The sequence below is a fragment of the Hyaena hyaena genome, unplaced genomic scaffold (assembly GCF_003009895.1).
Source record: "Hyaena hyaena isolate Hyena2069 unplaced genomic scaffold, ASM300989v1 scaffold_411, whole genome shotgun sequence".
Classification (NCBI taxonomy): Eukaryota; Metazoa; Chordata; class Mammalia; order Carnivora; family Hyaenidae; genus Hyaena; species Hyaena hyaena.
Window position 1 is genome coordinate 611,704 of NW_024081040.1, and position 25,610 is coordinate 637,313.

The 25,610-nt window shown below is 41.3% G+C and overlaps 1 protein-coding gene across 1 annotated transcript in view; it reads right to left on the reverse strand.

The window, feature by feature from the left end:
• The window catches only part of KIF16B (kinesin family member 16B), a 296,460-nt gene that overhangs the window by 12,567 nt on the left and 258,283 nt on the right, over nt 1–25,610 (reverse strand). Inside the window, exon 25 of the mRNA XM_039252113.1 lies at nt 22,093–22,176. Coding sequence (XP_039108044.1) covers nt 22,093–22,176 — 84 coding nt within the window. The remainder of the gene's footprint in view (nt 1–22,092; nt 22,177–25,610) is intronic.

Below are 25,610 nucleotides of genomic sequence, written 5' to 3' on the forward strand. Positions count from 1 at the left end.
TTCAGGACCCCTGCATGACCATCTCGCTCCTTTCTACCATCCGTGCAGGTGGTTGAGGAGGGCCATCCTCTCTCTTTAATGTTTGACCTGAGGTCACTTCTATGTTGATGACAAGTTTTCTCAGGCTGGCCTTGGACTGGGCCATCCCTGAATACTATTCAATGAGTCCCTGAATTCCAGGGCAAAAGGGTCAGCTCTTGAGACTAGGAGAAAAGACCCGTTGCCTCCTTTTTGTTCTCTGGACGAGGGGCCCCTGATGGTCCCTGGGAGATTATTTGCCTTCCAGATTATCTTCCTGCCTTGGGAGTTATTCCTCAGTGTCCACACATTGCCCTACATCCCAGGAGGGAGCCAAGGTCATGCCCCAGGTGTGATGAGGCCTGTGGCCCCAAGTGGTGGGCCTGTGACCCCACCCCACGGAGAGGATTAGCTGGGGATTTGGATTATCCGCACCAATGATCCCCTTCACTGGGGACAATGATGGAGGCTTGACTATGTCTGCGAAGCTGGAGACGGGGAGAAAAGGCAGACCGAACCTTCTCTAATGTAACATCTCTAATTCTAAAAAAGGGTGGCATAGGTGTAGCTTTTTAAAAGTTCCTTCACCAAACAGATATCTTCCACACAATTTAGTATCGAAGTTGAAAAATATATACATTGAAAACCTGTACCTCCTGCACAGCACTTTGCTCATGGAAGACACTGTCTATTAGGTGCCTGATGCAATGGATACTGGGGATTGTTACTAAATCCCACTGAAAAATGAGAAGCCTGGGTTTTCTCTCCTGGGTTTTCTCTCCTTCAGACCTCCCCTCATAGCAAAATTTCAGATTTATTGTATCTTCTCTCTCTTGAACAAGGGATGTTTACTAAATTACTGTACAGAAGGAGTCTATCCAATCTTAATTTAGGCTTCAAAGCTCAACTTTAGAAGCTCTTCAAACTGCCTTGGCCTCTCTCCAAATCTGAGAAGTTGTTGCAGAAGAGAAGTTGGAAGGGTTGCCGGCTGGGCAGTGGATGAGGCAGGCGCTGTCTTGGAGATGTGTGTCTGGCTCCGTCCCCCACAATGAACCTGAACCTGTGTGAGCACCAGCCTTTCAGCTGTCACAACTTTTACGGCTCGAGATTGTTCTCAGCTGAGAGGCACTGAAAGCAATGTGGTACAAGTTAAAATGGAGTCCTGGCAAAATGTGGAAAGAAGATCATGTAGATCAAAGGGAAATCACACCAGCTGGGGGATCTCGGAGAAAGCGATGGCGCCATTTAAGCTAAGACACAATGGGATAATTTGGGCTGATTTGACATCCAGTTGCTGTCACAAGGAAACTGCCTTCCAACGTAAGAAATGTCAGTTTGTATTGACTGAGCTATTACTTGGGTTGCCCAGTCCTTTGAATAAGAAACTGCAAATAAATGCAATGTTGGAGGATATATAAGCAATAGAAGAGGCAAAGAAAAGGTGAAGCAGAAACAGACACCAAAAAGCACAAATACCTCAGCCTATGGATAGTTAGGGAAGATGGCCTTCTTACTACTCAGAGCACTTTATCCACAGAGCTCTGAAATAAAAGCTCTGCGATCCACTGGGGCTTTGTTTCCAGTAGGCTAAAATATCAACGGAGAAAGGGGCGATGGCTTCATTTACTGCCATTTTCAATTCTGATTAGCAGATGCTTTCTTGATTTTCATAGCAGTTTCTCAATTTTACTTATAAATACTATGAAACAGGTGATCTCAATTAGGAAACCAATTAGGCACAGTCTTAATTTTTTTTGGTTGCCTGGAATGAATATTATATATGTAAATATAACTGCATTGCAGTGAATTCCTGGGAACAGAAATAAGTCTATCTAAAAATGGATGGGAGCTTAACACGGGCAAACAATAAAGAGAAAAAGTTGAGTGAAACTGGGACAAACTGATGTTTTTACCCATTTCTCCCTCCCAAATATTGTCTCAAAGGATTGCACCATATGCTATGATTCATTACTGTTATGAAATATAAGTGACAAATACAGAAAGAAAAAAAGCATCATCCAAGGGTAAAAAAAATTACCTGAATCCTAAAATAAAGATACAGTTTTCAAAAGTAACAAAGGACAGTATAGAGGTTCACTGGCAAAGGCCACAGTAAGCACCTTTAATAAAAGCGCAATTTACTTGGAAAACAAATCTAAATAAATGGAGTTAAGGGAATCAAAGCATCTTCAAGAAAGCCGAATTCAAATGTATAAAAAGAGAAAGGATGACTTCCAGATGTTGATATAAACAGTGAACTAATAGAGACTGGATAGAGAAAGTGGTTCTTATTTTTAAAGTTTTATTTTCTTAATTTATTTAGAGAAAGAATGAGCGATTGGGATGGGGGGGGAGAGAGAGAGAGAGAAAGAGAAAGAGAGAGAGAGAGAGAGAGAGAGAGAGAGAATCCCAAGCAGGCTCCGAGCTCTCAGCGCAGAACCTCACTCAGAGCCTGAACTCACCAACTGTGAGATCATGACCTGAGCTGAAGTCGAGAATCGGACGCTTAACTGACTGAGCCATCCAGGTGCCCCAAGAGAAAGTGGTTCTTAAACACACACACGAGAAGAATTCTGTGGATGCCTTCTGGGCTACTGCAACAAAGGGAATGTATGACAAGGAGCTGTACAGATGTCAATGGAAATAAATATAATTGATCATTTCAGGAAGTAAGAAGCTAGGCCTTCAGGTTTGTAACAGCACTAGAAGGTGCAAAAGTAATGGGCACAATGTTAAAACAAGGTCAGGAAGAATGAGGCGGGCCACATTGTGCAGTGCTTCTCAAACACTTTGTGGAGAAGGACCAACTGAAGAGCAGGGAGGGAGTGGAGGGGGAGGTGAGAGAGACAGAAAAAAATGGCAAATAGAAGACACAGGAAAATTCAAGGAGGACCAGACCAGGGGGCTCAACACAACAAATGGGATTCCAGAAAGAAACAAGAGGAAAAAACCTTACAGGAGGAAATCATCACAAAAACCTCCTAGAGAGACATAAAGGACACGAGAGAGAGAATGCACAGGGAGCGTTCAGCAAAACTCAGGGGCTGTTCACCAAAGGAGAATCAGGAAAACTCAGAAACCTGGGGACAGGGGAAGCTTTTGGTAAGGGTCAGAGAAGTATTATGTTACATACAGAGGACCAAAAATCAAAATGGTGGGGCACCTGGATGGCTCAGTTGGTTAAGTGTCCAACTCTTGGTTTTAGTTGGGGGTCATGATCTCATGGTTCATAGTTTGAGCCCGTCAGGCTCCATGCTGATGCTGGAGCCTGCTTGGGATTCTCTGTCTCCCTCTGTCTCTCTGCCCCTCCTCCACTTGCGCTATCTCTGTCTCTCTCAAGATAATGTGAAAAATTAGAAGGAAAAAAAAAAAGAAGCAATACACAAATGCAATTTTAGTCTGTAGGAAAATACCAAAACGTATTGCAAGGGTTGCTGCTAGGGAAGGAGAATCGAATGCCCAGGAGGCAGAAGACTGCTTTCCAAAAAGCCTAGTAGAACTATTTGAGCATACCCATAATTGGCACTGATTTTTTTTTTTAAGTTTTAAAATCTCTCTCTCATTGGAAAAATGGTCAAAAGGGATATATGCCCACTGTGAGAGCAATTACCTCTGGGCAAGTGCCTCTGTTTCAGACCCTGTGAAAGCAGAGACAGAGGGAGATTACTTACAGATGATCTTGGATGCAGAGGCAAAGGGGTGGGAAAAGGAGGTGGCCAATACAGGTTACTGTCCAGGGCAGGACTTGGTCCTGCTGGGGACTCTTCGAGAGTCATGTAGACTGTGCTTCTGAATCATCTGTAATGGCGGGAGGCAGGCATTTATCCATATTTTGGTCTCTCACTATAGGAGACGCACCTGCAGGCCTCACTTTCCTCTAACCTCTAGGCTGCAGCCTGAGGGAGAAATAGAGAGAGAGAGAGAGAGAGAGAGAGAGAGTCCTGGGGTACCACAGCACATAGTAGGGCTGTTCTCCAGGGCCATGGCCAGAACCATGGGAAAGTCAAAGGGACACAGAACAGCACACAGCATGTGTTTGCTACAGGATGGGACTGGGGTTGATGGTGATTAGGGGGATCCTGGCTTTAGATGTGAAGAGAGAGCCCTTCACTTAGTGCTGCCTGCTAACCAGCCTGGGAAGCCAGAGTGATGGTGGGGCGGGGGGCGGGGAGGAGGAAGGGATGGGTGTGGGTACTCTTTGCTCTTGGCTCCAGCAGCTCTATTCCCTCCCCAGCATTTGTTCTTAGTCTTCAGCATTTTTAGTTTTCTGGTGAGGACTTTTTGATTCACAGCAAGCTTACTCATTATCTTCTCAGGGACGAACAAGCATTTTTAAAGGATTTAAAATGCACGTTTTATTGCAACCTTAGGCGATAAGACTGAGGTGACTGTGGCTCATGCACTGGGCCTAAGTCAGTTCATGGTTAAAATGATTCCAGAGCATTCAGAAGATAAAGACCTACAAATTAGCTCCCAGCCTGCCCTGTATCTTAGCTAACATCCACTCGGCTGGACTGTGGTGTCTCTACAGGAGCTGCCAGCACTAGGGGAACCGGGCCAGGCTGCAGTCATTTCCAGAAACTTCTGTGTTCTGTTTTCACAGCAAAAACGGATTTTTATTTTATTTTGATACTTCCATACATCTATATACAATATTGAATTATATCTATTGACATCTCCATATACATCAATATGCTTATTCTATCTTATACCTATATAACTATATTTATAACTATACCTATATCTGTATGATGTAACCTATAATGAAATCTATTAACTATATCTTATACCACATTTTATTTTATAATGACACCTTAATGCATGAAGAATTTCTCCAATAAGACTCCAATGAGTCTTAACAAGATTGCTCCTGCATTTAAAACAACAGTCAGGGGGCACTAAATGGTTAACTGATTGTGCCAGGAAGGGACTAAGAACCTCACGGCGTGGGTGGGGGGGGGGGCATTCTTTGATTTATACTGAGGGGGAAGAGAAAAATAGTAGCCTCTGGCAGACATGAGCAAGCATAACCCAATAAACAGGGATACTAGCAGAAACTGATGATACAAACATGTCACTATCATATATGTGATTCAAAACTGTCACGGATTCCAAAACAATTAAAAAAAATTTTTTAAACATTTATTTTTGAGAGACAGGGAGAGACAGAGCACGAACAGGGAAGGGACAGGGAGAGTAGGAGACGCAGAATCTGAAGCAGGCTCCAGGCTCCAAGCTGTCAGCACAGAGCCCGACGCAGGGCTCAAACCCGTGAACAGTGAGATCATGACCTGAGACGAAGTCGGACATTTAACCAACTGAGCCACCCAGGTGTCAATTTTAATACCATGGGCATCATCAGCAGGTGGTCAATATTTCCTCAACCATCAACTGTGTGCCTCTCAGGTATGGCTACTCTTTTCCCTACTTTTAGCTCTATTTCTGTGTGATGCTTCCCCCTGGGGCCTGGGAGCTAATTAAGTGCTGCAGCTTAAAAGACCTCTCCTTCTCATCCATGTTGTGCCGCAGCATGAATGTGAGCCGTAAGGGGAGACAGATGAGGAAATGTTAAAATGGTATTTAATTAAGCAGAGTAAACAATAAGGTCAGTAGCAACTTGAAGCTGACATCTGTCTGCGAATAAGCAGGCAAGCTACCTCCAGGTACGGGCGACAGAGAAGTAAGCTTATGCTGCAGGCTCCTCTGGTCCATGCCACTTGTAATATCCTCTTCTGTTTCAGAGGCAATGAGACATTTAATAAAAGAAAACAAATAGCAATGCCGCACTATATCTAGGAGGAGAGGAGGAATAACCCTCCAGCTGTTTAACACTGCAATGTTCAGGCTTCATTTCATTTTGCTTCTAAGAAAAACCAGGGAAATGAAAAATGTTCTGTACTGAACTCCACGAACAGAGCATGCACAGCTCTTAAGCCTGCCGTCTCGAGCTGTGCTGCATTGCTTTCATCGGATGCTATTTCCATACACAGGAAGGAGCTGGAGAACCTCTGTTAGGTATTTGTCAAGCCCCAAACACCTTGTCAATGAGCAAAGGGGCTGGAGAGATGACAGATGTTACTGATGTACTGTGAGGACAGCACATGACGTGGGACTGTAGTTGGGACTGAAATTAGATTGTCAAAAGCCCAAAAAATGGAAGAATTACCACTGCAGCTGTATCTGGGATGAACAGGGGGGCTTCTGTCACAGTTCTTCTCATGCATCAACTTGACTGGGTCATGGGGTGCCCCGATATTTGGTCAAACACTCTGGTTTGTGAGGGTGTTCGGGGGTGGAAGTAACATCTGAGTTCACAGGCTGAGTACAATCTGAGCAGACCATCCTCCCTAATGTGCGTGGCATTGGTCAATAGGTTGAAAGCCTGCACAGAACCAAGAAAACTCACCCTTCCATGAACTCAAGGGCTTCACTGAGCTGGGACACTGGTCTTTTCTTGCCAGCGGCCAGGAATGGAAAGCTCAGCACTTCTAGGTATCAAGACTGCCGGCTCTCAGAACAGAACCTGCTCCATCAGTTCGCAGCGCTCTTAGGCTCTCAGGCTTAGACTAGAGCCACACCACTGGCTCTCCCCAGTCTCTCCCTTGCTCCAGATCCAGGGATTTCACAGCCTCCATTACTGTGTAAGCCAATTCCATATAATAAATCTCTACACACACACACACACACACACACACACACACGCGCGCGCGCGCGCGCGCACGCACTACTGGCTCTGCTTCTCTGGAGAACCATGACTACTCGTTTTCAAACCCCAAATTATTGAACCGGTAAAACAAAACCGCACTATTTCGATACCATGGGTTGTATGTAGAAATATAAAATACAAATATACTTGATACCAGATTTCACTGTTAAGACTGATGTCCAGGTCTTGGGCATCCACACAAATTTCATTACCACTCCCAACTCTCATCCCATTGTCCTTCAGGCCACAGTCCTGTCTTACCAGAAGACAGCAACAGCCCAGCCACTGCGCGTCCTGCCTCCCGTCTCCCCTGCTCCCACCCACTCTTCCCTCCACTCCTCTGCTTAAAGCACTCCACTGCCTCCTCACTGTCCACTGGATCAAAGCCATTGTGGAGACGGCTCTGGGATCTGGCTTCTCCTCCCCTGCCTACCTGTGTACCCCTCTCATCTTTTGTGGGTCCCACCGTAGTTCTGCTGAATCCAAACATACTGGAACAAATTCTAAAAATCCGTATTTTTCAAAAAGCTGCTCAAGATAATTTCATAGGTTAGCCAGACACGTTTCAGAAGCACTGCTTTGGGAAGCACGTCCTCTGATGACTGCAGAGGTAGCTTATGGCTATCCCTGTAGTTGTGACAGTGGCCTGCAGTTAATGGAGTTGTCCTTGCTCCCAGAGAATTAAGGAATCCTTGAAGACAGGAACCACAGACTGACACAGGCAGGGCGAGCTCACTCTAGCGATGGGAAGTTATAGGCATGGGCAATGACTGACACGGTCAAGGCACTGCTTCCATAAAGACCAAAGGTTACAAGTGACCACTAGAAACACTTCCCCTGAGATGGGAGAGACAGCACCACCATGCTTCTTGCTCCCCACCACCCTCCACCAAATCAAACCTAAACTAGATCAAGCCTCTCAGTATAACTACTAGTTTTCAGAAAATGCAGGAATAGAGGAACTTGGTGAATGACACCATGAGAATGCCATTAGCAAAACCCCAAATGTAGGAATTCAATGGATAAATGGTATGGTTCCATCAAAAACAGATGGTGAGGAAAAAAAAGAGGGAGGGAAACCTATAGATTTTTAGACACTTTAGAGGTATATTAAACAATATCACATACGGATATAATTTAGGCCCTGATTCATCTCTTGAAGAGAAAAAAAAAGACTGATGTTGCTTGAACAATGACTAGTTATTTATTTTAAAAGGTTAGCTAATTTTTAGGGTGTATGTGTGATGACGATTATATTGTAAAAAACAGAGTGTCTTGCTTTTTTTAAGTACTTATTTTAGAGAGAGAGAGTGCATGTGGGAGACAGGGGCAGAGGGGGATGGAGAGGATCCTAAGCAGGCTCCATACTCAGCATGGAGCCCAACACGGGGCTTGATCCCCCAACCTTGGGATCATGACCTGAGCCGAAAACCAGAGTTGGATGCTCAACCGAGTTACCGGGCACCCTGAGTGTCTTGCTTTTTAAGAGGTACATCCTAAAACATTTATGGTTAAAATATATAATGTGTGGTATTTGCTTTAAATTAATTGTGTGCAGGGGCGGGGGTGCCTGGGTGGCTCAGTTGGTTGAGCATCTGACTTCAGCTCAGGTCATGATCTCATGGTTCGTGGGTTTGAGCCCTGCATTGGGCCCTGTGCTGACAGCTAGCTCAGAGCCTGGAGCCTGTTTCAGATTCTGTGTCTCCCTGTGTCTCTGACCCTCTCCTGCTCATGCTGTCTCTCTCAGAAATAAATTAAGAAAAACATTGAAAAAATTAATTGTGTGTGTGCAATACCATGCCTAACGGTACAAATGAAATAAGACTGGACACATGCTAATGAAATGCTGAAGCTGAGTGATATGGGAGGGTGCACAGGGGTTCATTACATTATGGTTTCTGGTTTTACAAATATTGTCATGAGAAATGCAGTGAAAAGAGGAGGTAGAATAGATCACTGATTTCTATATCATGGTATCTCAAAGTTCCTTTAATATATCAATGTTTGTAAAGTTGGAGCTAGTTTGCATAAACCCTCAAGGAGTAGAAATGTGTAAATGTAACAGGATTACATTCTTGGATACTAACAATTCTTTTAACACCTATATTAACAAACATGATATTCTTAGGTAAAGCCAATTCCTCTTTTGAACCAGAACCAGTTGCAAAGAATTGCCAAAGAAGATTACCAATGAGATGTGGAGCCATGACCTTCAATAAAGATGTTTTATTCTTTCCCATGGGAAATTCTAAACACATTTTGATGCCAAAATGAATGTACTCAAGTCCTTCTAGATCTTCACATTAATTTGACAGAACGAAGGAGCATTTAGTTTTCGTACAGTGGAAAGTTAAGAGGTATAGGAAAGGGCAACCTCTACTGAGACTTTTTAAAAGTGACACTTGAAGAAAAACTCTTTACAAGTTATATATACTATGTTATTAAATGTAATAATAAGTCACTTAAAATATCCTAAGTGATATGACAAGAAGGAAGAGCACAAAGGTCCTCAGAACCAAATATCAATGTGAAAAAGTCTTTGTAGTAATATATGAAAATTATAGGGGGAAAGGATCTTTGCAACTGTTTGTCAATTACATCAGTATTCCAAGTGGCCTTTAACCTTATTTTAATGGCTACATACAATTACAAGAGATTTCCTTCTTGGTTTCTGTGCTGAAATGTTTTAATTTGTGAGGGCTGTCCACTGGATGGGCACCTCATTAATTTGCAGACTCTGAGACACATTGATTCATACACACAGACATCTGAGTTTGGAAAGAAAGAGTGAAGAAAAATGGTGCTTGGTAAAGAGATAAAATAGTGACTTCAAGTTTCAGAGTAAGGAGTGAGCCAATCTTAATGGAATATCATTTGCATAAAAGTGGATAAAATATGTATGAAAAATATTATTTGTTTAGAGGATGATTACCTTTCTTTTAACAACAGTGTTAACCTCATACTCTTAAGAAAAACGTGTAATGGTGTCAAATCCATCCATCCATCCATCCATCCATCCATCCATCCATCCATCCATCCATTTTTCTTCCCCTTTTTCTTTAGCAAAGCAAAAAAGGGACCACGGAGAAATAGGGGGATGAGGATAGCAGTGAAAGAGGAATGAGGGAAAAAAAGAAAGAAAGGAAGGAGATTATAAATGTATGATGATTGCATGATGACTTATTTGTAACTTATTATAGATTATATGTTTAAGAGCAGTTATAGGTTGACAGAAAAATTGAGCGGAAGGTAAAAATATTTCCATGTACACTCCTAACCTCACATGCCTACCACCACGATTAAAATCCCATACCAGAGTGTGACGTCTTATATAAAGCAATGAAATGACACTGACACCACATCATCATCATCATCATCATCATCATCATCATAAGTCCATAGATTACATTAGGGTTCACTCTTGGTGTTGTGTGTTCTGTGGGCTTTTGTCAAACATATAATGACATGTATCCACCATGATAGCATCAAACAGAGTTGTTTCACTGCCCTAACAATCCTCTGTGCTCCACCCATTCATCCCTCCCTTCCTCCTTCCCCCTGGTAACCACTGATCTTTCTACCATCTCCATAGTTGTGCCTTTTCCAAATGTCACATAGTTAGAATCATACAGTATATAGTATTTTCAGATTGATTTGTTTCCCTTAGTAATATGTATTTAAGGTTCCCCTGTGTCTTTTCATGGCTTGATAGTTAATTTCTTTTTAGGGTGAAATAATCTTTAACTCTTGGTTAATGTACCATGGTTTATCCATTCACTTACTAAAGGACATGTTGGTTGCTTCCAAGTTTTGACAATTATAAATAAGCCTGCCATAAACATTCACATATAGGTTTATGTGAGGGCGTAGGATTTCAACCCACTGGGGTAAGAAGCAAGAAGTGTAACTGCTGAATTGAATGTTAAGACTATCTTTATTTTCATAGGAAACTTTCAACTGTCTTCCAAAGTAGCCACATCATTTTGCATTCTACCAGCAATGAAGGAGAGAGAGTTCCTATTGCTCCACATCCTCATCAACATTTGATGTCCTTAGTGTTTTGGATTTTGGCCATTTTAATTGGTGTGGAGACGTACATCATTTTTTTAAAATTTTCAATTCCTGAATGATGTGATGTTGATGAACATCCTTTTTATACTCTTACTTGCCATGTGTATGTCTTCTTTAGCCCATGTTGTATTTGAGTTTTTCATCATCTTTTTGTTGAATTTTTAAAGTTCCTTGTATGTTCTGGGTAAGTGTCCTGTATCAGATATCTGTTGCAAATATATTTTTCCAGACTGTGGCTTTTCTTCTCATTCTCTAGGCATGGTCTTTTGTAGAGCAAAAGTTTTCAATTTTAATGAGTTTGAGCTTATCAATTATGTCTTTCATGGACTGTGCGTTTGACATTGTATCCAAGAGTTCATCACCAGACACACAAGGTCATCTCAGTTTTCTCCTATACTATCTTCTAAGAGTTTTTAGTTTTGTGTTTTACATTTAGGTCTACTATCCATTTTGAGTTCCTTTTTGTGAAGGATATAAGATCTAGGTCTAGATTCATTGTTTTCCCCTTTGGCATGTGGATGTCCAGTTGTCTCAGCACCATTTGTTGAAAAGGCTATTTCTGCTCCATTGTGTTGCCTTTGTGCCTTTGTCAAATATCACTCAACTGTATTTATGTGTGTCTAGTTCTGGGATCCATTGACTTATAGGTCTATTCTTTTGCCAATAACACACTATCTTGATTTCTGTAGCATCTAGTAAGTTTTGAAGTTGGGTAGTGTCAGTTCTCCAACTCTGTTCTCCTCCTTCAATACTATATTGGCTATTCTGGATCTTTTGTCTCTCCATTTAAACTTCAGAGTCGGTTTGTCCATAGTCAAAAGATAACTTGCTGGGATTTTGATTGGGATTACAATGAGTCTATGGATTAAGCTGGGAAGACCTGATATCTTAACAACACTGAGTCTTCCCACTCATGACATGCAATACCTCAGTCTCTTGGTTCTTTGGTTTCTTTCATCAGAGTTTTATAGTTTTCCTCATATAAATCTTATACATACTTTGTTAGATTTTTAATTAACTAATTCCTTTTTGTGGGTGCCAACATAAATGACACTGTGTTTTTTTTTTTTTTTAAGTTTATTTATTTTGGAGGGAGTAGAGGGGCAGAGAGACAGGGAGAGAGAGAATCCTAAGCAGGCTCTGCACTGTTGGCACAGAGACCGATGTGTGGCTTGAAGTCACAAACTGTGAGATCACAACCTGAGCTGAAATCAAGAGACAGATGCTAAACCGACTGAGCCACCCAGGTGCCCCATAACACTGTGTTTTTAATTCCAAATTCCACTTGTTCATTATTGGTCTATGGGAATGCAATTAACCAATGTGTCCTGCAATCTTGCCATAATGGCTTATCAATTCCAAAAGGTTTTTTGGTCAATTATTTTGAATTTTCTACATAGATAATGATGTCATTTGTGAATAAGACAGCTTTATTTCTTCCTTCTCAATAGAAGGACCTTTTATTTCCTTTTCTTTGTCCCATGACATTAATTAGGGACTTTAAATGTTTAATTATAAAAGTAAACTTACTATATAAGTCAGTATATGGCAACCACAAGATAGCAATATTTTCAAAAACAATATTTCTAATGTTTGCTATGTACCTGGCACCTAAGTATATTTTATATGAATCCTCGCATTTAACCCTCACAATTATACAAAGTGAGTACAATAATTATCACCATTTTATAGATAAGGAAACAGCCTGACAGAAGTCGCCCAGTCAGTAAACAGCAGAACAAGGATTTGCTAACAGCTTTACTGGACTCTATAGTGTATGTTTCTAACCATTATCCTGTATCAGTTGAGGACATATTATGGGCTATGTCTTCTAGTAGGTACTTTTTACACACTATTCTCACTTGGTCCTGTTTTACACTGAGAATAATGAAACTCAGAGTGGGTAAGCAGTTTGCCCAGTGGCATACTACAAAGTAGCAGAGCTGGCATTCAAACTCAAGTTCAAGCACATACTTTCAAAATATTTTGAAAAGGAAATATTTTGTCAGAACAAATATGTGCATATACTATTCAACACGGCTTTAACTGGTCATTCAATAAACATTTACTGAGAATCTATTAAGGGCCAGATAGTGTTCTAGGCATTAAGGAAACAAATACACAAGGCAGCTAGAATCCCTGTCTTCATAGAACTGACCTTCTAGTAAAATATAAAACGTTTAAAAACCAAACCAAGACAAAAGTCCCTCTGACCACTGCTAAGTGCTGTGACCAAGACATTATCGGGGGATCTGGTGAGGACTAATGGGCCAAGGCTGCTTCCACTTGGAGGCAAGGCTCTCTGAGGAGAAGACATCTGAGCTGAAGGTCATGCTCCAAGCTTGGAGATGTTTCAGTTGACTTAATCATAATCAGTAAAAAAAAATGGAGATCCTGATTGCCAGCTTCGAGTTTTAGATTGAAGTTTTCCACTTTTGTGCTTTGAGCTCCTGAGTTGTTAGCCATTGGGGGGTGCAGGGGAGGAGGAAGAGCTGGAGGGTGTGAGGAAGAAAAATGCCAAGAGAGCAAACCTGCTTGAAGGCAGTATGGGGGTGCTTCCCTTCCCCTCCAGGCCTCCATGTAGATTTGAAAGTTTTCACTCTCCTGGGTAACATTTAATTTTGGCTTCTTAAACCAACAGCTGCTCATGGAAACCAAAGAGGATTTTCCTTCCAGTTGGGACACTCACACTCGTTGATGTGACCATAAAGCATCACTTACACTGATAGGATAGGAGTTTGTCATATAAAATGACTTCTTGACTGGCAATTTACCTGTGGATTTGTTCTTTCTCATACTTCCTACTCCCTGCTTTATGGCCTGGCTTACTCCCAGTTTATATGAGTTTGCATGCAATTCCAATAACTCTACAGAGTAGATATTAGTTCTGCCATTTAGTAAGTAAGAAACCTATGTTCAGAGAGAGAAGGAACTTGCCAGTTTCACACAGACACTGGGTTTCAAGCCCAGGTCTGACTCTAGAACCTTCTACATTATTCCAATATCGCACGGTTTTCTGTCTCCCTCCTGAATCTTTGCCCCAGGATCACAGCATTTTCAGTTCTTCAGACTCCACAAAACACCAAGATGAAACAGTTGTCAAACTGGATCCAACTCCTTTAACGAACTGACAGCCACTTAACCCCCTTCAAAAATGCTTTGCTACTGACAATGGTGGTAATGGATTAATAACAGAAAACAGCCAATGTGAATAACCAGAAAACCAGAAGGAATAAAATAAAAAAAAACATTAGTGAGGAAGAAAATGGTCCTTTGTGTGAAATATTTCTTAAATCTACGTTTGATAATGGTTCTACCATTATCCATTTTGTAAGATCAGCATAACGTGGATGAAGAGATGTTAAATTAAGCACAGAATTGCTAGATATCTTTAAGACAGCTAAGCGAATGAGAACACTTAAGGATTTTTACCTCCTGAAATTTACTTTGAAACTGAAAGGACTCAACCTACAAAACGTCTAAACAAACGATTCTATTGTTAGAAATGTAAGGTTTGAAACTAACATAAAACTAAAGTATAATGAGGCACAGAAGAACCAGACTGTATGTGTGGTGGACACCATAAGCCAGAAAAGCCAGAAAAGTGGGACTCTTGGCAGTGGGGCATGGTGGTGGCATCGATACTGGCAACTACCACTAATACCTGTATTTAGTACCTAAGGCACCTGACCCATCGAGACTTTATTTTGGAAACACCTCTTCATTTAGTGCACTGTTACCATTTAGAAAGGATAATACCTGTAAGTCTTGGCATCACTTTATCGTAAGAAAAAAAAAAAAAGAAAGAAAACCAGCTAGGAGCTGGCCTGGTACTCACAGCTAACTGGTAGTATTCTCCTATCAACAGTAATCAACTTCAAAGAATGCTAACACAGGGCAAGGCTGCTCTGATCATGGGTGCCTTCCCCCACCCCAAAAATGACCTCTTCATAATCATGTCTAAACACAGACAAAACCTGAACACTGTACAAACCATCACTATGCCCAAATATCCCCTACTCTGGCTAACATGGGTGACTGCTTTTTTATCATAGTTAAAAAGAGTTTATTTATTTTGAGAGAGAGAGAGAGAGAAAGAGAGAGGGAGAGGAAGAAAGATAGAGAATGAGAACAAGTAGGGGAGGGGCAGAGAGAGAGGGAAAGAGAATCTCATGGGGCTTGATTCCATGACCCTGGGATCATGACTTGAGTCAAAATCAAAAGTCATCAAGAGTCAGGCACTCAGGGTAAAATGAGCAAATGCAGAAGACTCCAGATGCTGGCGACGATGTGGAGAAACTGGCACCCTCCTATACTGTTGGTGGGAATGTAAACTGGTGCAGCCCCTCTGGAAAACAGTATGGAGGTTCCTCAAAAAGTTAACAACAGAACTCCCCTATGACCCAGCAATAGCACTGCTAGGAATTTACCCAAGGGATACAGAAATGATGATGCATAGGGGCACATGAACCCCAATGTTCATAGCAGCACTCTCAAAAATAGCCAAAACATGGAAAGAGCCTAAGTGTCCATCAAAGGACGAATGGATCAAGAAGATGTGGTTTATCTATACAATGGAATACTACATGGCAATGAGAAAAAATGAAATCTGGCCATGTACACATGGATGGACCTTGAGGGTGTTATGCTGAGCAAAATAAGTCAGGCAGAGAAGGACAAATACCATATATTTGCACGTATAGGAGGATTAGGAGGAACTTAATGGAGGACCAAGGGGGAGCAGAAGGGGGAAACAGTGGGGGAGGGGGAGAGAAGCAAACCATGAAAGACTCTTGAATAATGAGAACAAACTGAGGACTGATGGGTGTGGGGGTGAGGGGAGATGGGCATGGAGGAGGGCACTTGTGGGGATGAGGGTGTTATATGGAAACTAACTTGACAATAAACTATTTGTAAAAAAATTTTTAATTAAAAAAAAAAAGAGTCAGGCACTCAACCGACTGAGCCACCCAGGTGCCCCATCAATCACAGTTTTAACAACACTCTCTTCTTCTTGCCTTCTAGATAAGAAATATTAAAACACCCAAAGCACAGAATCAGCCCAGCGTCCAGTCCAGAGCAAAGCACCACTTTCTTACACTTCCCCAAATCACCTAAAACAAGCTCAAATCCTACCTTAAGTTCTTTGAAACACCTTTCTGCTGGGATGCCCCTGTACTTCCCAATGTATATGTTCTCCCTGAGCGCAGTGAGCCGCTCAACCTAACATTGTTGGAAAAGCGGTATATTTCTGGGGTCTGTGCTGAAAGGCACTAACACTTGTCTATTTTTTCAGGGGAAGAAGCTCAGGAGAAGCATCAGGTGTCAGCTGGGGACTCCACAGTGGGCAGTCTTGCAACCACTGACCCAGGAAACACGCAAAGAGAACCAGCTGTGAATAAAAGCCATGTAAATGTGGAGGAGGTGTGCTCATTTCTTAACGATCCTATGCCTCTTATCTTTTTCACAATGAATAACAGCTTGACTATGATTAAATCACCAAACACCAGTTCTAGTTTTCAGATTATAACTTTACAGGCAGAAAGAAAGGCTGGTATTAGAGCAAGAGATTCCTGATATCCAGGTATCACCATGAATAAGAGTACTCACATCATGTTAGTGTCTCTGCCCTCAGACACTGGTTTTCCAAGTAGATGTGACAAAGTGAGATACTCATATTGTTGTTACACATTGCGGCTGCTGAAGGGTGGTGCTTTCTTGTCCTTCTCTGGCTCTTCAAGCATCTAAACATGCCTCGAAGGCTCCATCACTGCTGTCATTGTCATGACCCCCACTCCTCCCCCCATCTTCACTGCCATCATTGTACTGCCCAGCAGTCTGGAATGTTCTTCTCTGTACTAGAGTCTATGCTATGTACGTGACCCCCTTTAACCCTAAGGTCAACTCTAGGAAGGCAGTGGTGTTATTTATCCTCATGTTGCAGGTAAGGAAACTGAAGCAGTGACATTAAATAACTCCAAAGGGGCAGCACAGGGATTCAAGGCCCAGATAATCTGCCCCGAGGCCCACATGCTTAGCTACGACATCACTTTTTATCCTTCCTAACAAGGACCTAGAATCTGAGATGAAAACGGGGAAGAAAAAAAAAGAAGTTGCCTTGGGCTTGCTGCATGCTCTTTAGTACTTTGAAGAAAACTTCCTAGAAAATCTCTCAGGTTCTTCCAAAGGTGGCTATGTTATTCTTGAAAGCTTTATGGTTTTAGAGGATTTCACTTACTTTCATTAATTACAGATTACTCCTTGAAATGATAGACTATTAAGATGATTAGCAGAAATGTTTCCAAGTAGACGATGATGTTCCCTGAAATTACTAACCAAAAATGCACCTCTCACCAATCAACAAAAACAAAACACAAAACTCATTCCTGGGGTGGGGGATGTGGGCAGATTTTCTGATACTCATTGAATAATTCAATGGGTCTGTGAAGCATGTGTGAAATATCACGGGGGGGGGGCTAAGAATTCAATGAGATGGCAATTCTTCTGCCTCCAAGCAACTTAAGAGCAGGACAGCGAAGGTGTGAGACATAAACCTATCTTTTGGTACAAGCAAAACAGTGACAGGAGTCTGAACAGAAGTGGAGGTGAGGTTTCCTGGACGTTATGGAACAGTGCTACTCAAAACGTGGTCTGTGTTTTAGACACCTGCATTGCAATTTAACAGTATTTTCATGTCTATTGAATCTATATATAGTAAACTAAATAATTATGCTTCCATTTTGTATGACCTTTTGATTTCATTTTTCATTTCGTATTTCTAATTAATTCTCATTCACTTTGCAAAAGGACTGATGAATGACAGAGTGCAAATAATTGGTTCTTTACCACTGCAGCTTGAGAAGCAGTATATCCTAGGGCCATGTTTGAGGCCTACAGCATTTTTCTTATTAGAACTCAATTTGATAGCCATTTGGATATACATATAATAACATACTACATTTTTTTACATGTAATATTTGCATATAATATTTAAAGTCACAAAAATCTCTAAAGATATTCTAAGCTTATAGTCTTTGATAATTCAGATAGGAAATAAATCTGCATAGTAATAATGTGACAAAGCGGAAAGTGCTTCAAAAATAAGCAAAGCCATGGGGCACCTGGGTGGCTCAGTTGGTTAAGCGTCCAACTTTGGCTCAGGTCATGATCTCGTGGTTTGTGAGTTTGAGCCCTGTGTTGGGCTCTGTGCTGACAGCTCAGAGCCTGAAGCCTGCTTTGGATTCTGTGTACCCCTCTCTCTGCCCCTCCCATTTGCTGGTGTGTGTGCGCATACTCCTGCTCTCTCAAAAATAAATAAGCATTAAGAAATGCATTTTAATTTAAAAATAAAGCCATAAGCAATTGAGATTCAGAACCTTTGATAAGCCATGAAGTGAATATTTAAAAATCAACAATGATGATAAGTATTTTTCCTTGAACAAAAATATGAGAGGTCATTCCTATAGCCATGGTCAGTTAAGAGAATGAGGAAAAAAGAGGTGAGAAACACTGTGTGGCCCTAGAGTTTTGTAGAACACTGCCTGGCACAGAGTAGGTGCTCAATAATTGCTACATGAAAAGAAAGTGGTATTTATGAATCACAATGAGGCAATGGATCTTAGTTAACATTGTGGTGTAATGCTGGAAGATGTTTCCTCAAAGGAAAAGACATTTCTTTATGGGAAGACTCAATTCATTCCAGACTTAGAACATGCTAATTATCATGAGAGGGGCTGTAGTATGAGCTGCGGCTCTGTCAGTGACTGACTGTAGGACCTTCTTTATCCTCCTCAGGACTGGATTTCCTTGCCTACAACATGGAGATGATAATAGAGCTCACCTCACACGCTAACTGGGGGGAGAAGTTATGTGAGCATTTTGCTTATGCCTGGTACTTAGGAAATGCCTAGGCAAATGTATGATAGCAGTAGTATTATGTGAAAGCATAGGATTCTGCTAATATTTCATCACTTTGACCTACAACAATGGCAGTTTCTTATGGTTCAACCTAATATTAATGGTATCTGGCTTCAAATACAGTAAAAAGAACCTTTCTGCTCAAAATAATTCATCAGATGGAGATTGATGTATTCGTTTCCTGTAACCTCTACCAGCTTACCTGCCAACGTACGTCTCCTGGGCTGCTGTCCAAGTTACAAGGAGGGATGTATGAACCTGGGAAGCATGTCACACATGGGGAGTGTTGTTATCATAATCCTGATTGCCTGATGGCAGGGTCTGCCCACGACATGTACACCTACGCTGAACTGGTCCCTCCCAGGCCTCAAGGGAAGCAATGTTACTAACCACATTAGGAACCTTCAAAAATTCTATGGCTCTTTTCGAGCAAACGTGCTGGGCAGTTTCGAGCTTAAGATGCAAAGTGATAGCAGGCCAGATTCTAGAAAATGTGGCTCCAGGTATAAACTAGAGCTGGACCAATAACTCTGCGTGGGTGGGGGCATGTACAGATTTATCAGTCAGAGCTAGCACTGGAAGCCCGTATTTACACCCCTCCATCAACCATCATCACTGTCTTACTCCTGCCTTTTATGCTGCAATATAAGCAACACTACAACCCCCAGGCTCCCACGCTGTCATCATCACCACCGCCATATACGCAGCTAATACCGTTCTTTCCAGAGTAAGAAAATCCATCTCCAAAACATCTCGTGAGTTAGAAATTCCTATTAGTACCCATCATTTTTACAAATAAGTATTGTAACAAGTTATATAACTTGGAGAACACCAACATGGTGTCTATGTTTTAATATGACAATATTTTATACTTTCTGCTCTGATAAACTTAAACACAAGTTCTAAATCTTGGAAATATTTTAAGAGAAAGGCAGATGAAAGCACAATGAATGCCTGCTTAAAACACTCCTTTACACAGTCTACTTAGATTGAGGAGGTTTATAAAGCTGCATTTCTGGATTTTAAAAAAATTGTCAGATAATTTCTTTGGAGCAAACACTATGTATAGCAGAGTGTACTAGCACAAATGTGGTCTACTGAGATCCATTCTTCTGTACGTGTTTATGTATTTAGTTTTATCTCTAGGTAAAGTTTCATACAGGAATTTAAATATATGCTCTTAGAGGGAAAGAAATTATTCTATATAATACCTAGCACTGTCTCCAGCATGTATTAGAAATTAAGTAAATCTTTACAGAATTAAATCAAACAGGAAACTCAGGGAAAGTAATTATGTTAATTTTCACATGAAAATACAGTAAATCAAATGGTGCCTTCTGATGTCAGATTTTAAAAAAAAGGTACAATAGTTGTGGGAAACTAACTCACGAAACTCAGATTAATTTTCCATTAAAGTGAAACTGAATTACCCTTGCTCCTTGAAAAGGACATAATACTCTAAGATTTAACTGTCAGTGTGAGGAGAAATGCATTTAATTTAAAATGTGCCTATTTCCACGAGGCATGGAATCCATTCTTTAAAGGCTAAAGCCATGGGTAAATAACAGTCACAGGCAATAAAAGGGCTCCTCATATAGGTAGAGACATCAACACAGAATTCTGTTCCTCAACAGTTGATGGCTTAGTAGGGCCAAGTGATTGAGTGGGAGACACAGAAAGAACAAAGATGGGCCCACCTAAAAACCAGGAATGAAAGAGGCCCTGGAGCTGTGCTCTAACCCTGGAAACTATAATGGAAAGATCAGAGTCACCAAGGGTAGAACTCACAAGTGCTCAACACACAGGATGCCCAATCCGTAGTGGCACAGCTGGACACCACGTGAATTTAACAGGAGCCTTGAGAAGCTAGGGAATATAACAGTCTATTTCCTGTTGGTTTATAAACTTGTTTTTATATACTACCATGTTCCACCTTTCCATTAAGGACAAGTCTAGATAACTGAAACAGGTAAAGGTTAGGTAAAAAAAAATAATAATAATAAACCATCACCAGTTCTATCATTATTTTTACATTTTTTTTGTATGATACAAGCAAACCTTTAAGAGAATTTGATTGAGCAGGCTCACCACCATAATCTTTCCCTTGAAGGCAAGTTCTTCAGTTGGGTATCAGGGTCATGCCGAATCATAGGATGATTTTTAGAAACCTACAATGACTCATTTAAAGCTCAGACTTCATAGATCCAGGACCTCTTCAAATGGTAATTCTTCCAGTATAACTCAAATGCCAGTAAGGATGGCTACCCTCTGAAACTCTTCTTTCCACAGAGCAATTTTATATGAGGATCTCAAAACTCTAGGCTGCCCCTGATGGACCACAATCTCCTAATCTTTAATTTCTGTTTCCCACATCTCCCCTTCCTTTGCTCTCACTGGACTCTCCAGCTTCTGGATGTTTCCCTAATTCTTGGTTCGCTAGCATTAAGTGGACCCCATGGGCAGTCATTTCAAACTGGCTGTCACCAGGAATCAAAATAGTGCCTAATTTTGATGCAGCACTTCATGATTCAGAAGGGGCTCCCTTGGGCCTTCTCTTACTTGATTTCATTTGCAATAGGTCTTATTCTTACTCATCTTAAATAAGTAGCAAAGAGGAATTTGAGAGGCCCCATGAAAGCTTGCTGACATGAGACTGTAGTCAGCTGTTTGTCATTTTATCCTGCTCACCTCAGTGGCAAGGGACACAACCCAGGCAAAACGGCACAATGGCAAGATATACAACACTGGATACCTGTGACAGTGCCTTCACACTTAACAGCCTCAGCATAAGATGCCAACCAAATAAGCAACTCTATCTTGAAAAAGAATACAAACTATATACAGCAGTCAACAATGTGTATTGGCAGTGAGGCTCTCAGAAAAACAACAGTTGTGTTGAGCCAAAGTTCTATATGTAGCTGGCTCAGTAGAATACATTAAAGTAAGTCAAACAAAACCTCACATGACCAAAATAGGTATGTGTCTTTTTGCTTTCAATTCTCTCACAAGAGTAACAATAATGCAATACTATCTATCTTGAGTTAATTAATTCAAGCTTCTTGCGGCAAACTTTTGTACCTCAATCTGTATCACAGACCATCTGTCTCAGTGAATCGTTAGTTCTCACCCACTGTCTGTTTCCTAGACCTTAGAAGAAATGTGATCTCCTCCAAAGCCAGAAAAACATTCTGTTAGACTAGAGGGGGTTAAGGACGAACATTTTAAGCGAAATGATGTCATTACCCACCTCCGCTGTTAATGAAGCAACACCTTCACACTCGTGAACAAGAGCTACATAGTGTTTGTAACAGGAACAATTCTCACTGGTCAATCAGATAGCATATATTCTACACGGAGAAAGCAAAGCTTAATTCTGTTACCTCTAAGTGACTTCGCCTCTCAGCAATCACTCGTTCATCCTTGTTTCCAAATAGTTTCTTTGGAGGGAATTCAAGGGTAGCAAGCTGAAATACATATTTTATAAGAGATGCATTAATATCACACCTATGATCTTCGGCTTTTATTAATCTATTATTTGGAGTCTCTATCATGGGCTGAAAAGAAGAAGAGGGTGGAAGTTTAAAGATGGTAGGTCCTCCCCTGTTCTGTCACTAACCACTTGTGTGACCTTGAACGGACAGGGTGGGGCTCCACAAAGGTCAGATGAGGAGGAGGGACTATGGGAACTCAGAGGAAGGACAGATCTTAGTCTCAATATTTTGTCTCAGATGAGTATTTCACAAGTTTTATTTGTTAAAACACGTTTGTTCTTTTAGTCCCCCTCCTCCCGCTAGAATTCAATTATTTTTGTGCTGAGATAAGAATTTGAAAACTTACCTTGCACACTACTGGAACATTCTGTAAAACATTCTGAGACCATTGTTCAGGTTCCTTAAACATTCCATATTGCCTTTTTATAGCTACGGTTACAAATGAAGAATTCCCGTGTGAAGAGAGGACCTCTTTGAATCTTTTTACCTTGTACTTTAGAGAATAAAGGTTTAGAATTTGTTTTTAGCCAGGTCTTGGGATTTCATAGTTATTTTCTTTGTGCTTCTCTTCTTGGAGGTATTAAAAGTGTAATAAAAAGATAAGTTTTATTATAGGCTGTGAGGCAAGAAAGAACTCTATAATCTGGTGAGTACCTGACCAGCCAGTGCCGCTCTGGTCGAATGAACGCTAAGCAGCAATAATTGCTGGTGTTGATGAAATTCACTATTTCCTGCCTTCCTCACCTTGTCGGATTTGGACAAACAGAGGCCAATGAAGGATTATCAAGAAAAAAATTAACACTTCTTCCACAATATATGTCACAATGTGCCACCAAATCCCTATTTTATACATATGTAAATCTCTTAGTTGATTTAAATTTTTATTACCACAGTGGCAGTCAAAAATTAAGAAGCAGCATCTATATGCTTGAAAAACTCAGTATTAAAGTATGAGAATATACATAAAGTGCACTAAGTGAACTTGATGATTTTTCAACATCTCAACACACTGACTCCACTACCCAGATCAAGAAAGAGAACGTGCTCAGCACCCCAGAAATCCACCAAGCACCCCCTTCCGGTCCTGCCCTCCCACCCTCTACAAAGACTGACGCTAGCCTGACTGACTTCTAACAGTGTGGCTTGGTGTTGCGTATTTTTGAGCTTTATGAAGTCTCTGGTGTCTGCCTTCACCACCCTACCTCATGTTTGTCAGATCCATCTGCCTTGCTGTGTGTAGCAGTAGTTTGCTCATTCTTGTGGCTACACAGTATTCCATCACGTGAACATCCACCATTTATTTGTTCAATAGTGTGCTGTTACTGGGATATTGGTTAGTTTCTAGTTTTGGGCCATTAGGAATTGTGCTGCTATGCACATTTTCCCAAAGGCCTTCTGATGAACATATGCAGGATTTCTGCTGGACAGAGTCTTAGAAGTAAAATGCTGGGTCACAGGGTATGCAAGTGTTTGGCTATATTTGAATTATCAAATAGTTTTCCAAAGTGGTTTAACTACCTGACACTCCCAGTAGCAGTGACTGAGAGACCCAGTTGCTTCAGAGCCTCACCAATATCTGGTCCAGCTACGTTTGTCTTAGCAATTCCGGTGGGTAGGCAGTGATCTCTACTACGGTTCAAGTTTGCATTTTCCTAACGACTAATGAAACTGAGCATCTTGTCACATGCTCACTGATCATCTGGTTGGTCATTTTGGGGAAGTGTCTGCTCAACTTTTTGGCCACCTTTTATTAGGTATCTAATAAAGGGTATCTAAGGTACCTATTGTTTTCTTATTAATAGTAATTCTTTTTTACTCTCATCAAGGTACCTTTGATGACTTGATGGACCTTTTTTATTTTTTTATTTTTTTATTTTTTTTTTTTTTTTTACAAATAGTTTATTGTCAAATTAGTTTCTACATAATACTCAGTGCTCATCCCCAAAGTGCCCTCCTTCATGCCCATCCCCTGTCCCCCCCACATCCATCAGTCCTCAGTTTTTGTCAGCATTCAAGAGTCTCTCATGGTTTGCCTCTCTCTCTTTCCCCCACCATTTCCGCCCTTCTTCTCCCCCTTGGTCCTCCGTCAAGTTCCTCCTAATCCTCCTATACGTGCAAACATATGGTATTTGTCCTTCTCTGCCTGACTTATTTCGCTCAGCATAACACCCTCAAGGTCCATCCATGTTGCTACACATGGCCAGATTTCATTGTTTCTCATTGCCATGTAGTATTCCATGGTATAGATAAACCACATCTTCTTGATCCATTCATCTGTTGATGGACACTTAGGCTCTTTCCATGTTTTAGCTATTGTGGAGAGTGCTGCTATGAACATTGGGGTACATGTGCTCCTATGCCTCAGCATTTCTGTATCCCTTGGGTAAATTCCTAGCAGTGCTATTGCTGGGTCATAAGGGAGTTCTATTGTTAGTTTCCTGAGGAACCTCCACACTGTTTTCCAGAGGGGCTGTACCAGTTTACATTCCCACCAACAGTGCAGGAGGGTGCCCGTTTCTCCACATCCTCGCCAGCATCTAGAGTTCTCTGATTTGCTCATTTTAGCCACTCTGACTGGCGTGAGGTGGTATCTCAGTGTGGTTTTGATTTGTATTTCCCTGATGAGGAGGGATGCTGAGCATCGTTTCATGTGTCTGTTGGCCATCTGGATGTCCTCTTTGGAGAAGTGTCTGTTCATGTCTTCTGCCCATTTCTTCACTGGGTTGTTTGTTTTTCGGGCGTGGAGTTTGGTGAGTTCCTTATAGATTCTGGATATTAACCCTTTATCTGATATGTCATTTGCAACTATCTTTTCCCATTCCGTTGGTTGCCTATTAATTTTCTGGGTTGTTTCCTTGGCTGTGCAGAAGCTTTTAATCTTGATGAGGTCCCAACAGTTTATTTTTGCTCTCGATTCCCTTGCTTTTGGGGATGTGTCAAGTAAGAAGTTGCTGCGGTGGAGGTCAAGGAGGTTGTTTCCTGCTTTCTCCTCTAGGGTGTTGATAGTTTCCTGTCTCACGTTCAGGTCCTTTATCCATTTTGAGTTGATTTTTGTGCATGGTGTGAGAAAATGATCTAGTTTCATTCTTCTGCATGTTGCTGTCCAGTTCTCCCAACACCATCTGTTAAAAAGGCTGTCTTTTTTCCATTGGATAATCTTTCCTGCTTTGTCAAAGATCAGTTGGCTGTATACTTTTGGGTTGATGGACCTTTTTTAAACTTAACTGAAGTTGGGCAGACGTTTACTCCTTTCACACTCTAGTGTTCTACCAGAGCAGAGAAGGCTTGGGGTGCATGGCATGTAGCACCTCTTCTCCTCCTACTCTCACCATGTTCCAATTTTTGTGATATCACGAGGCTTTACAATCAGTTCAAGGTAAAGTGAAAGACCATGGGCACTGAGGTAA